The sequence below is a fragment of the Quercus suber genome, unplaced genomic scaffold (assembly GCF_002906115.3).
Source record: "Quercus suber isolate HL8 unplaced genomic scaffold, Cork oak 2.0 scaffold_8, whole genome shotgun sequence".
In the NCBI taxonomy this organism is placed as follows: Eukaryota; Viridiplantae; Streptophyta; class Magnoliopsida; order Fagales; family Fagaceae; genus Quercus; species Quercus suber.
In genome coordinates, this window is record NW_027069474.1 from 1,295,453 (window position 1) to 1,318,764 (window position 23,312).

Sequence of the window (23,312 nt, forward strand, 5' to 3'; positions counted from 1 at the left end):
TTAATTTTTAGTATTTAAAAACTGAAAATTTTTATTTAAAATTGCATACTAAATGGGCCCTTGGTGATTGTTTTTGTACTGAACCTAATGAAGAAACTATGCTTCATGGTTTCATATTTACCATCATATGGTTCCCACACATCTAAGAAATCATGAATTTCAAGTCACGCCTTCAGTGCACTTTAAGCTTATGTGAAAGAATGTGAATAATAGGAATAATATAGAATGTGTACTAGTATTTTTCCAAATATTTCTCATTTGAGAGGGTTTGATTCATTTGTTCCCAAAATGACACGTACGATAGGTCCAGTCCAGTGGCTTTTCAGATCAGCAGCATCTCAGCATGTAACAGAATTAAGCTTAGTTTGGGTTTTAATCTTCGATTATAAGAGGTAGTAGAGTTTTAATGGGATGTGATTATGTGTACGTATTTCCTTTTAATATATATTTTATTTGCAAAAATCTAATGCGATATTATTAGAAGGCATAATAGGATCTTTTATATAATGTTCTTATTGAATTTAATTTCTAATCACGATACGAAAGTATAATCGGATTTAATTTGAACCCTGTATTCACTTGATAAAGTGGTATGATTTAGTTGTAATGCAAAAATAGTGGCCATATTGAAAAGAACCGGAGCACCCACATACTTAAAAGAAGTTTTTTTCTTGGAGCACTTCATGTATTATTGGAGCTTACGTTAATGCATGTGTATTTTCCACTAAGCTATATAAATATATAGTTCTACAATTTCTCTCTCCGTTAACGCAGCTTAAGCCTATCAGAGTTCTCTCATAGAGTGCGCTACGTTGCTTTTTCCTCCTCCAAAACATGAAGGTAAACCTCGTAAATTTCACGAAGATTGCACCAAAAGCAAATTTTCTGAAGCTTTATTTAACTTTTAGCTCTATAAAACAAGAAAAGCTTTGATATATTTTAGAGTTTAATTACGTACTGTGTCTTTCATTTTATGGTGCATGTAGCAAAAAATTATTATCCGGGTGCAAATGACCTGTGAAAAATGCAGAATCAAGGCCATGAAGATTGCTAGCAACACTGATGGTTAGCATCAAACACTCAATTTTTATTTTGGCTTTTGAGAAACCATTGCTAAGGAGGAACTTGTATATAATGTGCATTGATTCTACAGGTGTGAGCTCAGTGGCAGTAGAAGGGTCTGATAAAGATCATTTGGTGGTGATTGGCGAAGGTGTGGACTCCGCTAACTTGACCGGCTCGTTGAGGAAGAAGCTTTCCTATGGTGCTGCCATTTTGAGCGTTGAAGAAGTGAAGGAGAAAGAAAAGCCAAAGGAGGATAAGAATCCAAATAATCCTGAAGAACATGCGCTAGTGTTCCATCAATATCCACCAGTTCCCATGTTCTGTGAAGTAGTCTATGATCCTGATCCAAGTTTCTGCTCCATCATGTGATCTATGAGCTGAGAATTTTGCTCTGTTTGTTTTTTGTTTAAACAATCATGTATGTTGAGGAATTTGATGCTTCAGTGCGAAGGGAATAGATAATTTCCCCATCTTTTTGTTTCATATATGTAATGTCCTGATTGTTGCAATATGGACTTTCCTAGTATTCTAAGTATTGGTTAAACCACAAATGTGAAAAAACTTCTTTCATGTCATAATCGTAGAGTTATAAGCTATGTAATTATATATGCATGTACTGCACACATTTATTAGGGAAGAACAGGGATAATTATATGATCAACCCTACTAAAGGTGAATTTAATTTTAAATCAAACTAAAGTTGTATCTTATCATACATAGTCTTGTTTCAAATGATTGCAGTTTGTACTTTTATTGAATCTCTATTAAGAACTAACATAAAGCTATATAATAAACTACACTTTGAGATTTAATTAAGCACTAATTAAGAACCCACAAAAATACCCCACAAAGTATTGATTAGAAGAGTTAAATCTCTTAAATTTTTTTTTGATGGGTTAAATCTCTTAAGTTGAACAGACATAAAGCTATATAATAAACCATGCTTCAGACTTATTCAAGCACTAATTTAAAACCCATGAAATTTTGCCCAAAAATAAACCCTCAAATTATCCTTTGAACTAACATAAAGCTATTTAATAAACTATCATTTTTCTCTCCTTTCCTCCCATCTCATTCCATCCAAAACACGGGATTAAAATGTTATTTTAAAAAAAAAAAAAAGAGTTAAAAAAGACTTGAATTAGAGTCACAAACAGAAAATAAACTCAAACAAAAATATGAGAAGTATATGACTTTAGTCCAACATATACGAACAATTATCACGTTGGTCTTTGCTCCCACATTCACGAAAGAATTGTTGTCCATTGTCTCTCAAATGAGAATGGCCCACCATCGTATGAGAGGGACAGACAAACACCATCCAACGGGCCTAATAAAAATTTTTTTCCCTTTTGTCCCAACTCCTACGACACGGCCAAGCCAAGAAAATAGTCTTGAACAATCAAAGACCAATGCGGCATACTTTTCAAAATCACAGTTTTTTACATACAAAATTGAACTTTACTATAAAGTTTCACTAAAACTAATCATCCTTAGGACCTTTGCTATACTCTTTAATCTCACCTACCAAATCCTACAATCTTAACCGTTCATCTGAATTCCTCAATCATCCTCTAAAATTGTAGAAACTTCTTGAACTTTAGTGCTTTCAGATTAAGGTGCTAATTGGTCATTTGAGAAAGTATTGAGAAAGTATCTCCAATTATCAAGCATTCACTTATTCGTTGAAAAGGTTCACTTTCAGATCTTCCTGGTCAAGATCGTGTCTGCTTATTGTGTATTTTAAAAAAAAAACAAAAATCATGCATGACAAGGAGAATTATTAACCACTCATCATCACAGTCAGCTTCAACCTTTTGAACAAGGTCTAGACTCAACCATAACATTCCAGGTCTTTCAAGCCCAAAAAGCCAGTCCAAGAATAAAGTTTCAAACTCTCTGATGTGAAAGATCTCAACCTAGCAAACAATTCCTAGAATAAAGCCACTTTCATCCTTATTTCACAAAGAAAAACAACATGCTCAAGTAAAAAATTAAGATCGTATTGGACAGGAGGGACCAGTAGTACTAGAAGACTGGAGTGAAGATCATCAATATTCTCCAAGTTTTTGCAGATTTTAAACAGGTCCATCAGCCTCCGAATAAATTCTTGATCATTCACAATGAGTTCCTTCGGCTGCAACTGATCAGCAATGCCACTCACATCCAGTCTTAGGTATTAGAGGAAGTCCATGATAAAATGTACAGCATATCTGTTGGAATTAGAGGAGAAATAGAAAATTGTAGGGAGCGGAAGCATAAAAGAGAAAGAATACATACATGGTTTGGCCTGACAGCCAACCTCCATGAAGAGAGTGTTTGACAACTACATCTTTGATATTATCAGTGTATTTTACACTAAATGCTAGAAAACTTGGTATATATTGTTGTAAAATAGTGGAAACTCAAATTACCAAGATTGATTGTGAAAATATTTTAAGCTTGTGAAAGATCTTCAAACTAACAATAGGAATGAAGAAAATTAATCCAAAAGAAAATAGACACAAAACACTAAGAATTTACGTAGTTTGGCTATAGCCTACATCCATGGGTGATGACGATTAAATTTCATTATATCAAATTTGGGATAATACAAATTGGTGTAAAGGCACTCTCACAAATCCAAATCCCAAATACACCAAAATAGCTCTCTCTCACAAATACAAACCAAAGAACCAAAGGTTCACAAATACTAAATATGAATACCAAATACCAATTGCGCACAAACCATAGAAAGAGCCACAAAGCAAATCCAAAAATTGCAATGCACCAAGAGAGAGCAAATTACCAAATCGCAGAACCAAAACCAAGCGGTATCAAACCTCTCTAACTATTCTAAATTGCAACCTACAAATATCAAATAACCAAACAAAGAGAGAGCCTTTTTCTCACACACTCTAAATTTGCCGTAACAGCACTCCACTTATATAAGAGACTTGAGTCGGCTAGCATATCCAAAACCAAGAAAAACTAGACTTCTTTTCCACACACAAAAGGAAAACCACTTCTATTCCAAATAGAACTCAAAATAAAGTGGCAAACAAGACTTCTAATAGGGCTTGATAACTTCAAATAATAGTAACTCAAAAGGAATAAAATTCCTTTATTATCCAAATCCAACAAGGAGTCGAACTCCTAATTCAAGCCATATTCTACAAATCTCCACCTTGGCTTGAATTCCATCAAGCCTCACGAACGACATTTGCAGACGACCAAATACAAATCCTTAACAAGTCTCCACTTTGACAATGTTAGGATATATGTGTTTCACTTGTTAAGAACATATGTCATTCTTTTATGTAATTGGCTAATCTTTTGACAAAATGCACTCAACTTGTAATTGGGTAGTTCTATGTGTTTTTAATACTTCAAGAAATAAGATTTCAAGATCAAGTGTTGAAGTCATCAAGTCTGTCCAAGAAACAAGCTGAAGAAGTGCACATTCATTAAAGCCCGACACCTGCTCGATAGCTTCTTGATACCTAGCTATCTGTCGAGCTTCTCAAAGCATTTTCTTATCGCAATCTCGACACCTCCTCGACACATGTTGGATCGATCGAGAAAGTTTCTGTCTTCTTGATACCTTCTTGACAACTAGTGGATCGATCAAGCTTCTATTCTTGGTTCTGGAGGTTTAAAGCTCGACACCTGCTATCTATCGAGGTTACGGAAATCAGAATTTTCAGATCTGATTTTTGAGCCAGGCTTTTGTATTTGTGTAGGGTTTCTTTTCTCACAACCCTAGACTTATATAAGTCTTATTTTAGAGGCCGTCACATAAAAGAATACATGGAGAACATAAGCAAAAGGTGATCTATGCCTTATTCTCTCTGAAAGAAGTTACTGCGTCTTTGCGCCTTAGGGTTTTGTAACCAAGTGCTTCTTGATCTTCATTGTTGATGAAGTGAAGAACTTTGCAGCCAACAATCTTCTTCTAGTTGGTGATTGAAGTCGCATACTGGGATCCATGCAATTGGTTAGTCACGTGCTGGAATTCGTGCATCATCAAAAGGGTGGCGTTCATATATTAAAGAGTTCAGAGGTTCTGAAGTGGTAGAAAGTTTCTGCTATAAGTTCATCTACGGGGATTGTAAAGTCTAGGGACAAATATTTTATACTAGATCTAAAACTTCTCTTTACTACAGTGGATTGCTTTTCGGGAAGGTTTCCCCCCAGGTTTTTTATTGTGAAACTGGTTGGTTTTATTGGTTTTCCTAGGTCATCATATCTTATCTTATTTATTTTTCCGCTGCATGATTTTGACATGATATTGATGTTTGTTTGTTTTAACAAGTTTTATTCATAATAAATCTAATTAACAACTTGGGTTTAAAACTTGTTAATTCTATCAACCGAGGTCTAAATTTCCCAACAAGTGGTATCAAAGCAGGTTCACTCTGATTGGATTAATTTCTTGAGTGTGATCCATTGACCCCTGTTGTCATGGATAGAGGAAAATCTTTATTTATACCTCTTTTATTTGATGGAACTAATTATGCGTACTGGAAAGTTCCTATGAAAGTCTTTTTGCAGGCTTTAGGTGAACAGGTATGGCAAGCTGTTGAAGTTGGCTGGATTAAGCCAAAGGAAACGCCGGTGGATTGGGATGATGCAACAATCATTGTGGCAAATTTCAACAATAGTGCCTTGAATGCTTTGTTTTGTGGAGTGATCAATGAGGAATTCAAGAAAACATTATCCACAGAAGTTGCCAAGGAAGCATTGACTATTCTTGAGATCACCTATGAAGGTACCAAGGCAGTAAAGACTATGAATTTTCAACAACTCACTAGTAGTTTTGAAGAAATAAGGATGGAGGAGGATGAGACCATTGATGAGTTCTATGCTAAACTCAAGGATATTGTGAATTCTGCCTTCAACTTTGGAGAATGTATTGCAGAATCCAAGATTGTTAGAAACATCCTTAGGTCCTTACCTGAAAGATTCCATTCCAAGATCACTGCCATTGAAGAAGCAAAGGACATTGATCAAATTCCTTTGACTGAGCTTGCAGGGAACCTTCAAACCTATAAGATGGGATTAGGCTCAATGGGAAAAGGTGGAAAGAGTAAAAACTTGGTTCTTAAGGGTATAGAGGAAGAGATTGAGGACTCTGAAGATGAAGATGAAGATGAGGATGAGGATCTATCCTTCATAACTGATGAGATTATCAAGCTTCTTCAGTTTAAGAAAAAGGATAAGGGAAACCTCCTAGGAAACCTAAATCCTCTAGGAAGGGCAAGAATGAGAAACCCCTCATCCAATGCCATGAGTGCAAAGGTTTTGGTTATATGAGAATAGAGTGTCCAAACTACCTTATGAAGGAAAAGATCATGGAGTCAAAAGATAAAGGGTTGGTTGCTACCTGGAGTGACACTGAGGATGACTCTTCTAATGAGTATGTGGATGAATGTCGTCACATTATGGCCTTTGCTGCCTCAACCGATAAGGTGATTGTGGAGAGTGCTAGTGACAGTGAGGATTCTTCTGATGATAAAGTACCCAAAAAGATGACCCTTTAGGAAGCCTATGATAAGCTATGTACTGAATTCATAAAATCTGAAAAGACTTCTCATCTTTGTAGAAAAGAGCTTAATGAGGTAAAAATTGAAAAAGTTGATCTGTTAGTCAAACTGGATGAGACTACAAGGTTAGTTGAGACTTTTATTGTTGAGAACACTTCATTAGAAGAGAAGGTCAAGAATCTTGAGGTTAAGCTTAGTCAAGGTAGAACTCAAATAGAGAGGATGTCTAGTGCAAAGCTTGATGAGGTCTTGAGTGCTCAAAAGCCTAATTCTGATAAGACTACCTTAGGATATGTTGTTTTCTCCAGCTCCTCCTCTTCCACGGCTTCTGGATCAAGGATTGTCTTTGTGCCCCAATCTGAGAAAGGTAATAAAGGTATGAAATCCAAAACTGTTTTGGCTAATTCTAAATTGTTTGTTAGACCTCATGTTTGTCACGATTGTGGTGTTTCTAGACACATTCGTCCTAATTGCTTTAAATTGTATATTCATAAGCAATTGTCCAAATGGTTACAGATTTCCTCTCAAGGACCTACACCTTTGTTTGGAGAGTTATTAAAAGCTTTGAGCTTTTAAACTCAATTTCAAGAGAATCTTAATTCTTCTATGTCCTTTAGTAGACATAATAGGACACGTGTCTTTTCATCTTCACGGCCAAAGACTCGTGTTATGTGGGTGAAAAAGGAGCCTAAGACTTAATTGTCTTTTCTGTTTGTCTTCTGCTTTAATTCTTTATATCTAAAGTAGGACTATCTTTGCTTGATTTCTTATCTACTTTTGGAATCATGCATTCATGCATCTGCACCTCTATATCATGACTTCATGCATATGCATCTTTCTTTCTACTTTCATGTTGTTTGTTTGTTTTTGTTTGGTTGTTTAGATTTTATTTTGTTTTATTTTTTAGTTTTTATTTTTTTTTCAAAATAAAAATAAAAATATAAAAACAGTGTGTGTTTTGTGTACTTTGGTACTTGTGTACCTTGAATAGCCATTAAAACAAAGTTTTCTAAACTTTGTATCATTTGTAACTTAGATGAGCATCTCTATGCACAACTAAGTAAGTGAGCTTTGTGGCTCTTGTTTGTGATGAGTGAGATTAAGTTTTCTCTTGAGTGTAACACTCGTATCACTCTTTTTGACGGGTAAGACTAGAAAATCCTAAGAGAAAGCCGTAAATAACTATCTCATCACTGTTGCCCACCAATTATAATATGACACATGTATGTTTCGGCATAGTAAAAATGCAATGTCATAGACATCTGTATGCTTCGGCATAGCAAAAGTGCAATGTCTATGCTTAACATGTTGGGTATTTTTTTTCTCTCTTTTATATGTCCATGCATGATATGCTAAATAAAAGAAAATATGCAAAGAAAATAAAAAGCAAAAAATATCAAAAATGCTTTAAATATGATTACAAGCGTGTATTCTAGGAGATGTGAGAGTTATAGGATGTACCTCGAAGGTGATAGTCCCCATCAAACAGTTATGATTGTGTGTAAGTTAAAGTGATTTTCTCATATCTTAGATCGTCATAACATGTATACACTTATGCAATCTTGCAATGTTTTTCACACACAACACGCAATATTCTATGCTACTCTTGATATATGTGTAGGTACAATGTGATTTTGCCATCACAAGGTTTTATATGTGTTAATGTATGCTCACTAACCTGTCTTGACTTGTTTTTGAAATATAAAATTGGTTAGACTTGTTTAATGTGCGTGTGTGTTTTGGGATCTATGTGCTTAACATTTTTTCTTGTTGAAAGATTTTTTTTTCACATGTTTTGCATCCATAGCATCTTGTTTCATTACATTCATGCATTTATATGGATTCTTTGTACTCCCTTGATCATTCTTGATCATCTTTATGTTTCTCGGGTGAAGTTTTCTAGCTTCCTGTACCTTTTGTCAATCATGACAAAAAGGGGGAGAAATTGTGGAGACTTTGTAGTTTCTTTTTTAAGATTCTACAAGTTAGGGGGAGAAATACATTCCTTTGTAAGGGGGAGTTGTGTTTCATCTTGTTAGGGGGAGTGCTTACCTCCTTCTTCTTGTACCTTGGGTCTTATAACCATTGTTTACATACATTGTGCTTATCTTCTTTATATGCTAATGTATGTTTCTTTCACCTACCTCTACATGTGTTGTTTCTTCATTATCTTTATACGCATATTTCTTATACTTGTATGCAATCTATTATTTCTGTTTCACACAAAGATGCCTTGATGAGTTTTGTTTAAAGTGTTTTAAAAATACAGGTTGTCAAAGTCTACCTGCCATAAACTCTCTTCTTGCAAAATTTTTCAAGAGTTTGTATTAGGATAGATTTTATTGTATTCAACAAGTGAATATGAGTTGAGTGATTTATTACTTCTCTCATATAATCATTTGTTTGTTGTGGTTTTGTCACGGATTGTCAAATGGAGAGATTATTAGGACATACATGTTTCACTTGTTAAGAAAATATGTCATTCTTTTATATAATTGGCTAATCTTTTGACAAAATATACTCAACTTATAATTGGGTAGTTCTAGGTGTTTTTAATACTTCAAGAAATAAGGTTTCAAGATCAAGTGTTGAAGTCATCAAGTCTGTCCAAGAAACAAGCTAAAGAAGTGCACATTCGTTAAAGCTCGACACCTGCTCGATAGCTTCTCGACACCTAGCTATCTGTCAAGCTTCTCAAAGCTTTTTCTTATTGCAATCTCGACACCTCCTCAACACTTAGTGGATCGATCAAGAAAGTTTATGTCTCCTTGATACCTTCTCAACACCTGGTGGATCGATCGAACTTCTGTTCTTGGTTCTGGAGGTTTAAAGCTCGACACCTGCTATCTATTGAGGTTACGGAAATCAGAATTTTCAGATATGATTTTTGGGTCAGGCTTTTGTATTTGTGTAGGGTTTCTTTTGTCACAACCCTAGACCTATATAAAGTTTATTTTAGAAGCCGTCACATAAGAGAATACAAGGAGAACATAAGCAAAAGGTGATCTATGCCTTATTCTCTCTGAAAGAAGTTACTGCGTCTTTGCACCTTAGGGTTTTGTAACCAAGTGCTTCTTGATCTTCATTGCTGATGAAGTGAAGAACTTTGCAGCCAACAATCTTCTTCTAGTTGGTGATTGAAGTCGCATACTGGGATCCGCGCAATTGGTTAGTCATGCACTGGGATTTGTGCATCATCAAAAGGGTGGTGTTCATATATTAAAGAGTTCAGAGGTTCTGAAGCGGTAGAAGGTTTCTGCTGTAAGTTCATTTATGGGGATTGTAGAGTCTAGGGACAAAGGTTTTGTACTAGATCTGAAACTTCTCTTTAGTATAGTGGATTGCTTTTCGGGAAGGTTTCCCCCCAGGTTTTTTATTGTGAAACTAGTTGGTTTCATTGGTTTTCCTAGGTCATCATATCTTGTCTTACTTATTTTTCCGCTGCATGATTTTGACATGATATTGATGTTCGTTTGTTTTAACAAGTTTTATTCATAATAAATCTAATTAACAACTTGAGTTTAAAACTTGTTAAATCTATCAACCGGGGTCTAAATTTCCCAACAGACAAGACATCTCCCAAACCACAAATGCAAAGCACTTAATCAAATCAAAGCCTAACCAGAAAAAAGTGCAAATTATCCAAAACTACTTCCAAATGCACCAATGGACACCAAATGCACTCAAAGATGGTGTCAAATCCACTCAAAGATGGTGCCAAATCCAAAATAAGAGTCCAAAACAAAGTGTATATCGCCACAAATGAAACTTCTCCGTCACCACCACCAAAGCCTTTACGGGCTAATTCAAATTGCAAATACCGAACAAGTCCAAGCAACACTTGAACTTTTGCAAAGGCTTAATCATCATGTCACCACCAAAAATAACATCGTGATTCCTACCTCCAAAAGAAGCAACCTTAATAGGCTCCCATACATCAGTGTGTACATAATCAAGCAAACCCTTAGTATGATGAACTATTGTACCAAACTTGACCTTAGTTTGCTTCTCCAAAGCACAAGGTTCACAAACATCAAATTTGTGGTTCTTGGCACTCTCAAATAATGTATTATCATTGGCATGCTTCAAATGTCTAATAGTGTCTGAAGCAACCTCCCCAATCGCTACTCCACCTACAACAGTACTCCCTTTAAGGAAATACATGTTCCTACGACGTGTGACCATCATCACTACCAAAGCACCATATTGTACCTTCAAAGTTCCATTCACCATAGCAATCTTAATCCCTTGGATTCTAAGAAACCAACAGATATTAGATTCTTTTTCAAATTTGGTATATATCGAACTTCTGTCAAATTGCGGACTGTTCCATCATGCAACTTCAGCTTGATTTTACCCATCCCAAAGATCTCACAGGCTTCATCATTACCTATGAGGACTGAACCACGTACTGACTCATCCAAATTGTAAAACCATTCCTTCTTCAGACACATATGAAAGTTACAAGCAGAATCGATGATCCATTCATTTGAATGGCAAACAAATGATGAACCAATCAATGCAAAATCAGAATCTTCATCAATACTAGGAGCTACATTAGCATTAGAATCTTTCTTGTCCTTATTCTTCAAAAGTGGGCAATCTTTCTTCCAATTCTCCTTATTGCGACAGAAGGCACACTTATCTTTCCCAATTTTCCTCTTTGTAGATCTTTTTGACTTAGAGCACAATCTACCTCTTCTACCAAACTTCTTATATTCAAACCTACCTCTAACCATCAGTGCTTCACTACCTATGTCCATGTAGGCCTACTTATCTTTTTTACGATATTCATTATTAGTCAAAGCATTAGACACATCATTAAACTTAATTTCATTCTTCCCATACAACAGTGTTTTGATTAAATGATCATAAGTATCAGGTAATGAATTCAACAATAAGAGAGCTTTATCTTTGTCTTTAATCTCATTCTCTAAATTTTGCAAATCAGCAAGTATTTTATTATAATCATTCAAATGCTCAGACATAGAAATACCTGCACGATACTAGAAACGAAAGAGCTTTTTCTTCAAATATAGACGGTTCTCCACACTCTTCGTCATATACTTGTCTTCTAACATCTTCCAAAGCTCTTTAGCCTTCATATCCCTTATAACAAAATACTTTTGATCCTTGGCCAAACACAAATGGATGGTGCCACAAGCTTGTCTATATCTTGTCCCAATCTTCGTCTAACATCTCCAGGTTTGTCTTCCAAAGCAATATCCAACTTCTGTTGGATCAAGAAATCCATAACTACGCATTGCGACATGCCGAAATTGTTCTTTCCATCAAACTTCTCTACCTCAAATTTGGCATTAGAAACCAACGTCCTAACTACTGAAGGTTTTGCAGAAGACTCTACCGAAGCTTTTCCAGAGGAATCACCTGACATCTTTCTCCTCAATAATTAAGTTCACAAATCAATCACCAAAATCTCCAAAGAGAACAAATCCAAATACTAGTTTGTTGTAAAATAGCGGAAGCTCAAATTACCAAGATTGATTGTGAAAATATTTTAGGCTTGTGAAAGATCTTCAAACTAACAATAGGAATGAAGAAAATTAATCCAAAAGAAAATAGACACAAAACACTAAGAATTTACGTGGTTTAGTAGTAGCCTACTTCCACGGGTGACGATGAAAAAATTTCATTATATCAAATTTGGGGTAATACAAATTGGTGTAGAAGCACTCTCACAAACCCAAATCCCAAATAAACCGAAATAGCTCTCTCTCACAAATACAAAACCAAATAACCAAATATAAAATCTAAAAATAATAGTAACCCAAAAGGAATAAAATTCTTTTAATATCCAAATCTAACAAGGAGTCGAACTCCTAATTCAAGCCATATTCTACATATATATATATATATATATATATATATATATATATTATATAGAGATTACATGGTCTAGGATGGTGTAGATGACTTATTACATAATTGCACCTTTTAGACCAATACATAAAATAATATAAAGCTATATTATAAACCCACTATCTTTAACAATACACGATTCAAAAATACAAATTCAATGCATATTATCTAATACGTCCCCGCAAGTTGAAGGTTCATGTGATGAGCTAGAGTTTCAACTTGTCATGGCAAAAAACAAAATGATTAGAGAAAAGACCTTTTGATCATGATGTTGACAAGTTGGTGTTTGATACAAATAAACACACTTGAAGATCCTTGCGAGTAACCTTGTCACTTATAAAGTGAATACCTATATCTAAATGCTTAGTGCGTGCATAAAAAACCGAATTCGCAATAAGATAAGTGAGCGACACTAATATTGTCACGTCAAACAGTAGGCACAATGGGCAATAACGCACCAATGGTCCTTGGAGGACCAATATGAGATTGTAGCCAAGAAAAATAACAAACCCACCAGTGGATTGTAGATTATCAACACGTTCAGTCCGTTCAGTCCATTGTGGTCCACTTCGATCCATTCGGTCTATTTTTGTCCATTATGTTCATTTCGGTCGGATTCGGTCCACTTCAGTCTAGTTCGGTCTACTAAGGTCCAATCAGTCCATTTCAGTCAACTTCAATCCATTTGGTCCACTTTGGTCTGTTCGGTTTATTTTGCTCCATTATATTCATTTCGGTCCAATTCATTGATGCTTTGGGAGGATAGGTTTGTGTAGAAAGAGGAGATGCGCTTCATTGACAGATATGTCATTCAAGACGTATAGAAGATGAATCATTTGTAAGGAGCATTAGAATTTAGAAACAGATTCCAAACACATTAATGATTTATAAAATTTCTCATCCTATATAATAATTGAATGTAAATACATTGTTTTCTTGAACAAAAAATTACAAAATTTAAAACACTTTCAAATAATAACAAATATAAATAGATTAATTTAGAAAATCTAATATATTGTATCAATCATACTTTGTTAGAAAATAATCACATCATTTTAAGAAAGATTAAAAATTACTAACACTTATAAGTCTCATATATTATATATTTTCAATTTTCACTTAACAATTAATAAAACAGAAATTGCCTAAATTTTCCCACGTGCAGGTTATTGACTCCACATTTACCTTCAGCAAAAACCTCTATCAAGACCATGAATTTTGAGGTCTTTCCCCACCAATTCCGCCTCTAAAACACCACCTTTTCAATATTGAAAAAAAAAAAAAAAAAAAAAACGGTTGCAATTCTTCAATTAATGATCCTTATGGAAACAAACATGAGTCTCATAATCCTTCAAAAGCAACTTTCCGTCACAATTTTTATGAACCATTGAACTCAAGTCACGAAATTATTCTCCGCAATCATATTATATATATATATATATATATATTTACGGGTTGAGTTTAAGTTATACCTAGTATAACTTTAAGCAACGTTACACCACTCAATATTTTTTAATTAGATGCGAATTTTGACAAATTTATCGTTAGATTACATTATCTTCATATATTCTCCATACTTACAAAATTTCAAGATGGTCAAAGATTAATAGTCATGTTATCAATCAATTGTTTAAATTTAAATTTTTGTAGTTTAAAATAATACATAAAAGATGAGTTTATGAATTAAATGGTAAATAACATCCAATTGACATGAAAATTGGCATGAATGTTAAGAACATATAGAACGTGTAATTCAACGGTAGAATTTTCAAAATATAAATTTTATAATAAGTTATTGGGTGGTTTAACACTGCTTAAAATTATACTAGATGTAACTTGAACCCATAAATATATATATATATATATATGTGTGTGTGTGTGTATGGGGGGGGAAAAAGTTCAGAGCTACTTAATGGGCTCCGGACACCCTGTTAAGGACTATTGTATTTTCGAGGAGCAATAGGTGGTTGGGGCGGCCCATCTGAAGCAGGAAGCCCAGAAGTAAAGGGGGAGTACCATCCGAAGAGGTCATCACTGGTTCGAAGACGTCTTACTCATCGGCCACAAATAGCCTTGATCAAACAAACGTGTGGAATGTCCGAATAATTTTCCTAACAATCCCAATGATAATGATAAGTTCTGGGTGGATCCGGAGATGATTAAAACTAAAAAATATCTAAAGGAAAAGCTACTACCACCGTATTTAATGCACTGCAACAGCTTTTCTGGCCGCATTTATGTGGAGAAGACCCCTGAACAGTGTAACCTTGGCTACCGCCACTCACAAAGAACTAAAGTAGACACATGACATGACATGCACTTGAGTAGATACGCAGATGAAGAACAGGTGGACGATGGAGATGATCGGAGAGGATGCTATATAAAGAAGAAAGGTCCCTGATAATGAGGGAGGAGGAGGAGAGAGAGAAAAAGGAAGAGAAAAGCTTTACTATAACTCTGAATGTTGTAATCACTGTTCACTTAATAAAACATCTCTTCGGACATACATTCATGAAGTCGTCCAAGCATTAGTTCATGTTATCATCACTGCAAGTAACCTAGCTAACCATTGTTTACTTCATAACCAGCCTAGCTCTTTCGCCCACTCTCTACAAATTTATTGTCCTGGGTTCGCTGGGCCTTTAACCCATATCTTTTGGGCTTGGGCTACAAAAACTGACCCTACAATATATATATATATATATATCATTAAAATCACAGTACACAAAATTCCTTTAGCACCCATCAAGTACTTCAACATTTAAACTTAACTCTTCTAGAAACTTTTGGACAAGTATTCATCCTATTGTCTTCGACACATCAGAAACCATGAAGGCACCAGCAACGCATATGAGTAATTCCTTTGTTTATAATATAGAGAAGACCCAAGAAGTACAAACACTTTACTTAAGATGTCATAAACGTGTCATATTGGTGTCGTACCAGCAATTTTATATTATAATTTTTCAAAAATTATTTGTGTTGTCAAGTTGTATATCCATACCCGTGTTTATGTCCATGCTTCCTAGGAGAGACCCATGTATCCATGTAATGGAGACAGAGACCTGATCCTTGATAAATTCCAGGCTTGAGGAAGGGGTACCCTGCTCGATCCCTCAGATGCATGAGATGGGAAAGGGAAGATATCCCAATTCAAACCACCAACAATGGCGAGGAAAAAAAGTGTGTATGTGCGCACATAAGTCTACACAGAGAATAACGTTAAATAAATGGTGGAAATATAAATATTAAGTAAATGACATTATCTTCTCAAAAAATATTAAATGACATTACTTCGGAAAAAAGTCAACATGCCCTCTGGTCGAACCTTGGATCCATGTAATCAAATAGGCCTAATTAACCACGGGCTATAATAAAGGATAGTGATTATTGGACTTTTACCATGCACTCATTGGCTCGTAAGTCTAATGGCTTGGATTATGGGTTTAAACATTCTTAAATTTCCCTTTCGCGGGTCCTTGGACTGATGCAAATTCGAATGGCCATAGATCCACATCAAATCCTAACTAAGGGCCGAAAACTTTTCATGTATTAAAGCCTAATAATATGTATGCATGTTTCTACGCGAAAAGAAAACTAACATTATTTAAAAAGAGAAATGCTATCTTCGCAACATTTTTATAATACTTTCAAAACAAATCTTAAGTAACAGGTTTTATTGGTTGTTATTGATGAGGAAAAAAAAAATAGTAGTGAGTTTAATTTAAGACTAATAACAACTTAATACTTATAATTTGTTGTGAAAGTATTATGAAAATAATGTAGACGTAATATTTCTCTTATTTAAATTACACAAATGTAAATAACATTAAATAAGTGATGGAAATGTAAATGGCATTAAGTAAATAATGGAATTGTACATGGCATTAAGTATGTAACGGAATTAAAATATATCAACATTCTCCTCAGTTTGTACAAAAGTTTCTGTCTAAATTGGTATAAGAATCTATTTTTTCTATTATGCCTAACCATTTTGTAAACAGCCCACATCATAATATTCTACTTTATTTAAATTATCATTTTTCATTCGTTTATTATTATTATTATTATTATTATTATTCCAAACCCCATCCGAATCAGCCCAAATCATGTCCGCAGCAACTTCCTGCTCTTCCCTTTAATGTTCTTCCAAATGTTCTCACCAAGCCTCATTCTTCACTATTCCATTGAAGGCCCAAAGTTCTATAGGGTCAGCTGAGACACACTTTCAAGGTGTTTGCCTTGCTTCAATTGCTTAAGTCTTCACACTTTCTCTCTCTATCACACAACCCTTACAATCAAATCCCACAATAAATATAGGGTACAAAAGATTGAACAATAATTACAATCAAATTTGGCTTGGAATAAAAGTCAACAAAACACATAGTTGTAAATAACAACTTTACAAACAAAATACCAATAGTAAAACTAAAAACAATTAAGCTTAATCAACAAATTTTACCCAAAATAAATAGCTCGATCCTTTAAAAATTTTTAAATGAAATAATTTTGTCCTTACCTAGAAGCAAGGCACACATCAAAAACACACAAAAATAAATAAATAAAACCCCTAAGTAGTTAAGCATCAAAGCCAAAAGACAAAATTCTACACGCAGCCAGCAACAAAGTCGCTCTCCAAATTGTATCCCATCATGATGAAGGATGAGTGGTGTGGGTGTTGTGTGAGTATATGCTAAATCTTTCATTCAGGACGTATATTAGGTTGATATTGACCAGGAAACAGATCCTTCAATTGAATCCTCCAATTCCTTATCATTGTTATCTTGATCAATAATTTCATGCATCTCTTAAGCAAAAAAATGCAAGTTCTTTCAACTCCCCCACCTCATTTTATGACTTGGATTATTTCACTTAGAGTAAGACACATGCTAACCAATTCCTTATCATTTTTATCCCGATCTTATCTTGATTGACCATATGAGCTGAGATATCACCCAAAATTGGTTAGCATGTGTCTTACTCTAAGTGAAATAATCCGAGTCATAAAATGAGGTGGGGGAGCTGAAAGAACTTGCATTTTTTTGCTTAAGAGATGCATGAAATTATTGATCAAGATAACAATGGTGCTGATCTTTTCTTTTCTTTTCTTTTATTTATTTATTTTTTTTCTTTTTTCTTTTTTTTTGAGAAGCGAAAAATGGGGGTCTTTATGGTCATATTACACCCTCGGGCAGGGAGCCAGTGGCCTCGGTGAGGGAGTCCGTAGTCGGTACCCGTTCTGTACCCTCTGTGTGGGAGTCACCTCACATTTTGTGCGTACACCTCACCACTAAGTTTACCCACCAATGAAAGCCTGCAGGCAGCGGAACTCGAACCTAGGTGTGTTGCACGAAGCGTCCGAGCCTTACCCACTCAGCCAAGCCCTCGTTGGCTTTATTTTTTTTTTTTCAAGAGTGAAAGATTATAAATTTTTACTGAATAACATTTATTAGCTTCTAAAAATTTAGGTTTAAATGTTTAGAATCATATTTTTATTATGTTGGCAAACTGAGAACAAAACATGCCTAGTCTAGGTCTGTAGGCAATGCTTAAAAGTGGTTGTTTCAAGGTTCAAGTCTAGCTGATTGCAGAAAAAGGAAGTGTGGTTCTGCCTTGCTCGACAGATCGAGAATTAGGCTCGACCGATCGAAAATTGCAAGTCTAGTTTTTCTGCAGAATTTTTAAACAGACCCAAGCTTGTGAAAACGTTTAGGGTTTCATCTAAACTTCTCCACATATAAAAGGGAAACCATGAAGAGAACTCTCAATGGTTTTGAAGATGAAAAGGAGTGCATCACAGGTTATGAGGATGAATTCGCTCGCTAATTAACTAGCTCTTGATCCATGGTTTACAAGTTTAATCTCTTCACATTTCAGCTTTGTTTGATATAGACGTAAAAGCTAAGTATGCATGCTTATCTAAGCTTGTGCTCAGTAACAAAAAATTCTCCAAAATTTGCGCGGAGGCACCACTGGGAGCGGTTTGTTTCGGAGCACTTGCTGGGTGATAAGCAGAATTAATATGTATGTTTCAATATTTAGACGGTTTGCATAGTTAACTATGTTAATAAGCTGATTTCCACAAGTGATGAAGTAGATGAATTTTCTTCTCTTATCAACAAAAACTAGGCATTAGAAATTAATGTTTAAGTTTTTGTTCTAAGGAGAAAATTTGTCCGCTTCATTCCTAACTGGTAATCTTTTATAAGATGATTGTATTCTTGTTATCTTTTACAGCTTACATTATCATCTCTCTCTTTCTCTTTCTCTCTCTCTGAATAGTTGATTTCTATATGAATCTGTTTTTAGCACCTTTCCATTTTGGCATTAGCTATTTAACTTATTTATCTATAACTTTTTCATTCATTTTTTTTTCAAGGTACAATATGTTTCAACCAACTTTCAGCAACCAATTAGCATAAACATTCGGCCAAAAATTGCATCCAAACACATACGTATCTTTCTATATGCTTCAAAGAATTATAAATAAATATATATAAATTATCAAATAATTAACCTTTCCTATATCAACTGATCAGGACTAAGATCTACGGTGCATATATGTGAAAGCTCCTTTGAGAAATCTCAGTCATGTTTCCTAAGATTTCTAGACAAGATTGTTGCTTTTAGTTTGTAATTTTGCTCCCGTACAACTTAGAAAACAGCAACTACATGTAACATGTACATCTTGAACTAATATCTACATCCTCTATACAATTATTATAGGAGTTGAGTTATAACATATTTTCATATTTACAAAAAATAAAAAAATATCAAATACATGTACGAATTTTTCACATGCAATGAAGAAGATGGGAGAGTTAGAAGTTAGAACCCTACTAGCATATGCGACCTGTATATAAAAACACAGAACACTCGAAAATATATAATTAATGATTATATTAATTTATATAGTGAAATTTGGAGAAATCATTTTATTTGACAAGAGCTTGACCAACTGCAGCAAAACACTGAGGAAAAACTACTTGCATGTGAATCCTTGGCTTTTCCATCTAACAGATTAACTAGAGATATCTAATTAAATAATACTAAAGATCTATTTGGATACCGTTTATTGCTAAAAAATGAAAACATTGTAGTAATTTTTTTTTTTTTTTTTAATGTGTGAATATCGCCGTGGCTCATAGGACCCATTTTTAATGTAAGTTTTGCTAAAAAAAAGAGATTTGTGGGTCCCGTGAACAATACACGGGACCCACATGCAAAACGTTGGACACGCAAATGTTGGATGCTTGCCGCTATGCAAACGTTCATTAAGTCAAAAGGATACCGGTAAAATTACACTATCGTTTTACTGTCCCTACTAACAAAAGCATAGTGGGGAAGTTGGTGAGAGTCCAATTTGGAGGCCTAATTACCAAATCAAAAATCCACCAACTAAGATTACAATATCAACCAGAGAATGATTGGGTACTAATTAACCTCAATGGAAAATTCATTTAGTCTTACTTTGAGGACTTTCTGATAATACACACCCACAAGATTGAAAGCCCAAAATACCCACACACACACAAAAAAAAAAAAAAAAAAAAAAAAAAAATTGCTTAGTATGTGTGAAAAAGAGATTTCCAGAAAACTTTTTTCTAAACCAAGATGTAAGGCTAATCTAGATCAGTAGTGATACTCAAAACAAGAGAATAAGTAATTCTCCACAAACAAACAAAATGACTCAATTTTCTAAAAAATCATTTCAAGAAAATAAGTAATTCTCCACCAAAAAATAAAAAAGGTAATGCGAGATCATCCATTTCCCACAAAACAAATGCAGCACAAAACAGTAATGGTACGGAAGAGCAACGTACTTGTAATCAATGGTGGCGGTGAGGGTTCAACGGTAGCAATGGCGATTGATCGAAGAGGGTGAGGGAGATTGGATAGGGAGAGTGAGACTGATGGAGAGTGGGGGAGAGTAAGGAATATTGATCGCAGAGAGTGAGAGAGAGTGTAGAGGGATATTGATGGTAGAGAGCGAGGGAGAGTGTACAAGGAGAGAGTGAACAGGTTGTGAGACATTAGGGATTCAAATTGTTAAGGCAAACTCAATTTTCAAGTTACCAAGTTATGGATGTATACATGAGCATTTTTTAATTGGAAAAAGCCACGTCTGCTTTGCCAGCGTGGCATAAACCTCATACTAACTCGACTATACGAGCATTGAGTTCTTCAATGAATCTCAACCCTCATATTATGGAGTTTCAAAATAGGGGCATTTCTCTATATAGTTTGAGAAATTGGACAAAATGCTGGAAAGTTTTGCAGAAAGAGGTAAAACCCCATTTTGGCCCTAGATTAATCCATTTTTGGATATAGTGCAAATGTCACTAGAGTTTTTCCCTGAATATGGTGTGATAAACTTTGTGGCTTATCCTTAGCCTTCAATCAAAGCCAAAGCCAAAGCCAAAGCCAAGGCGATGAAGGCTAATACACTTTTTTATTCCTCATAGGCTATGTATAATACACTTTTCTTTTCTTTTTTGGAAAAAGCCTAAGATCGTAGAAACCCTATTTATCTAATAGTGCGTGATAGTATAATACACTTTTCTTTTCTTTTCTTTTTTCTAATTTCCTCTCCCATTCTCTCTACTAGAAATTTTCTTCTTGGTTAAGTTTTTCTCAACAATATATTCCATCAAATAGAAATGGCCAGCACACACTAATATAATCGTTAAACTTTATACCAAAATTTTGACAATAAAAAATGTTAAAGTTATTATCTATTTTATTATAAAAATCTTACAAATAACAAAGTAATTACTATTAAATCAGCAATATAATAAATTATTTTTTTCTTTTTTTTTATCGTATTAAAAAATTGACGCATCAATCACTTAATTCCTAAGAATTACTCTTTGACAATATTTAATTATCACTTCTGGGCAGCAAAATACAACATACACTGTAAAAAAGTTTTGATGCTACCAAAAAGCCGTCCACTGTTATCAAAAAAAAAAAAAGCCGTCCACAACTACTTTTTTTGAAAAAAATTAATACACAAAGCAACATTTACTTATATTTAGTCCATCGGTAGGAACACATATTCCAATTTGAATAGAATAATATACATTTGTATATCTTCCAAAAAAAATAAAATAAATAAATAGCTTTAACTTTTAATTTAGGAAATTTTCTTCTTGAAAAGAAATAAATAAATAAGAGAGGAAACGACGGTTAAATTGCCATGCGTGCATGTTGACTCGGTCTATGGAAACCGCGGTCTTTAGATGGTTTGCCAAACACACTACCGATTCAAATAACTGTTCGTGTAACGGCTAACGAGTAACGACCGTGTATCCCTTGACTCAGTCCACACAGGTCTCTACTCTCTAGTCCACGACTAAGCTCTCATATTATAAATCGAAACTCTTTGAGCAAAAACTAAAATACAGAAACTATATCATCTCTCTCAAACATTCATATCATATATACAGATTGTCTTATCATTATTATATATATAACAATTCCATTTGTTTCATACTATCAAACATGAAGGTAATCCCTTTTTCCACACTGAAATGAAAAATGCATACATAAGTTCGAGCGTTAATCTATTGATACCACCAGGCACCCTTTATGCATGGTGCAACGAGTTTAGAGTTTTAACCTCACATTTTTCATCCTCTTATTCACCTAACCAAAGAGAGTAAAAGACCCGCATGCATGAAAGTGAATGTACTTTTTTAGTAGTATAAATAAATGCTAGAAAAAACTTATTAAAAATAGGCTTTATTTTTATTTATTTATTAATTCTGTTAAAAGATACTAATGTCTTGTATTATATTCATCTAATGGTGCAGCAAAAGATAGTAATGAAGGTGCAAATGACTTGCGAGAAATGCAGAAGCAAGGCCATGAAGATTGCAGCTGTGGCACAAGGTGTGAAACTTTGCATCAAATTTCAACTCTCATTTGCTTTTGAAAAATAAAGTCAAGGGGCTGATTCCTTTTATATGTTTCTGAATATCAAACAGGTGTGACCTCAGTGGCGATTGAAGGAGCAGATAAAAGTCTGGTGGTAGTGATAGGAGATGGAATTGATTCGGTTAGCTTGACCCGCTCACTAAGGAAGAAGCTTGGCTCTGCCACCATTCAGAGTTTGCAAGAACTGAAAGCAGAAAGTGCTGAGAAGAAAACAGAACCAACTCCAACTTTTTATTATAGCCAATATCCTCAGTACCCCTTGTACCATGCAAATACAGTAGTTTATCCGGATCAGTACCCCTTGTACCATGCAGATGCAGTGGTTTCTGATCAATACCCTTGTGCCATCATGTGACAGACATATTCGCTGAATAATTATATCGCAACCTGTTCCATGATATGTAAACATTTTGTCTTTGTTTAGTTCATGCTCGTGCATGTTTTTTTATGTCTCCTACATGTTTCTGCTGAGCTGATAAAATTATATTGTATAAAAACAAGGTATTGTAATAAGTTAATCCTTTTTATAATGGCCAAAATAGCATGCCTTATTATGAGGATAACGCTTAATGTGCCAAATGAAACTAAAATTTTCGATGACTAGATTTGTTATAAAAATGCACAACTCCTTGACATTTTTGATGCAGTGCTGAGATTCGATATCTTCTCCGTTCATACTGATTATCTCATTCTTTTTTCTTTTTTTGCCGGGTGACACATAATCTCATTCACACATTACAATTGTGTCCCGCTGTGCTGTAAGTGATTATCATGAATCAAATCAAAGCACTTCCAACCATATAATATATTATATATATAATTATAAATTATATTTTCAACCATATATATATATATATATATTCACCAATAATTAGAGACATGACCAAAGTCAAAGTCAAAGAC

General features: G+C 34.5%; 2 protein-coding genes across 2 annotated transcripts; both read left to right on the forward strand.

The window, feature by feature from the left end:
* The first annotated feature begins 779 nt into the window (after positions 1–779).
* LOC136068711 (heavy metal-associated isoprenylated plant protein 47-like) lies at positions 780–1,728 on the forward strand. The gene is made up of 3 exons (XM_065776235.1): positions 780–840; positions 987–1,065; positions 1,154–1,728. The coding sequence occupies exons 1-3, from the start codon at positions 835–837 to the stop codon at positions 1,432–1,434; spliced, it is 366 nt and encodes a 121-aa protein (XP_065632307.1). The 5' UTR covers positions 780–834; the 3' UTR covers positions 1,435–1,728.
* Positions 1,729–21,879: 20,151 nt separating this feature from the next.
* LOC112002916 (heavy metal-associated isoprenylated plant protein 47) lies at positions 21,880–23,012 on the forward strand. The gene is made up of 3 exons (XM_024035069.2): positions 21,880–21,980; positions 22,286–22,364; positions 22,460–23,012. Exons 1-3 carry the CDS (start codon positions 21,975–21,977, stop codon positions 22,762–22,764), a joined length of 390 nt encoding a protein of 129 aa, XP_023890837.1. The 5' UTR covers positions 21,880–21,974; the 3' UTR covers positions 22,765–23,012.
* The last annotated feature ends 300 nt before the right edge of the window (positions 23,013–23,312 follow it).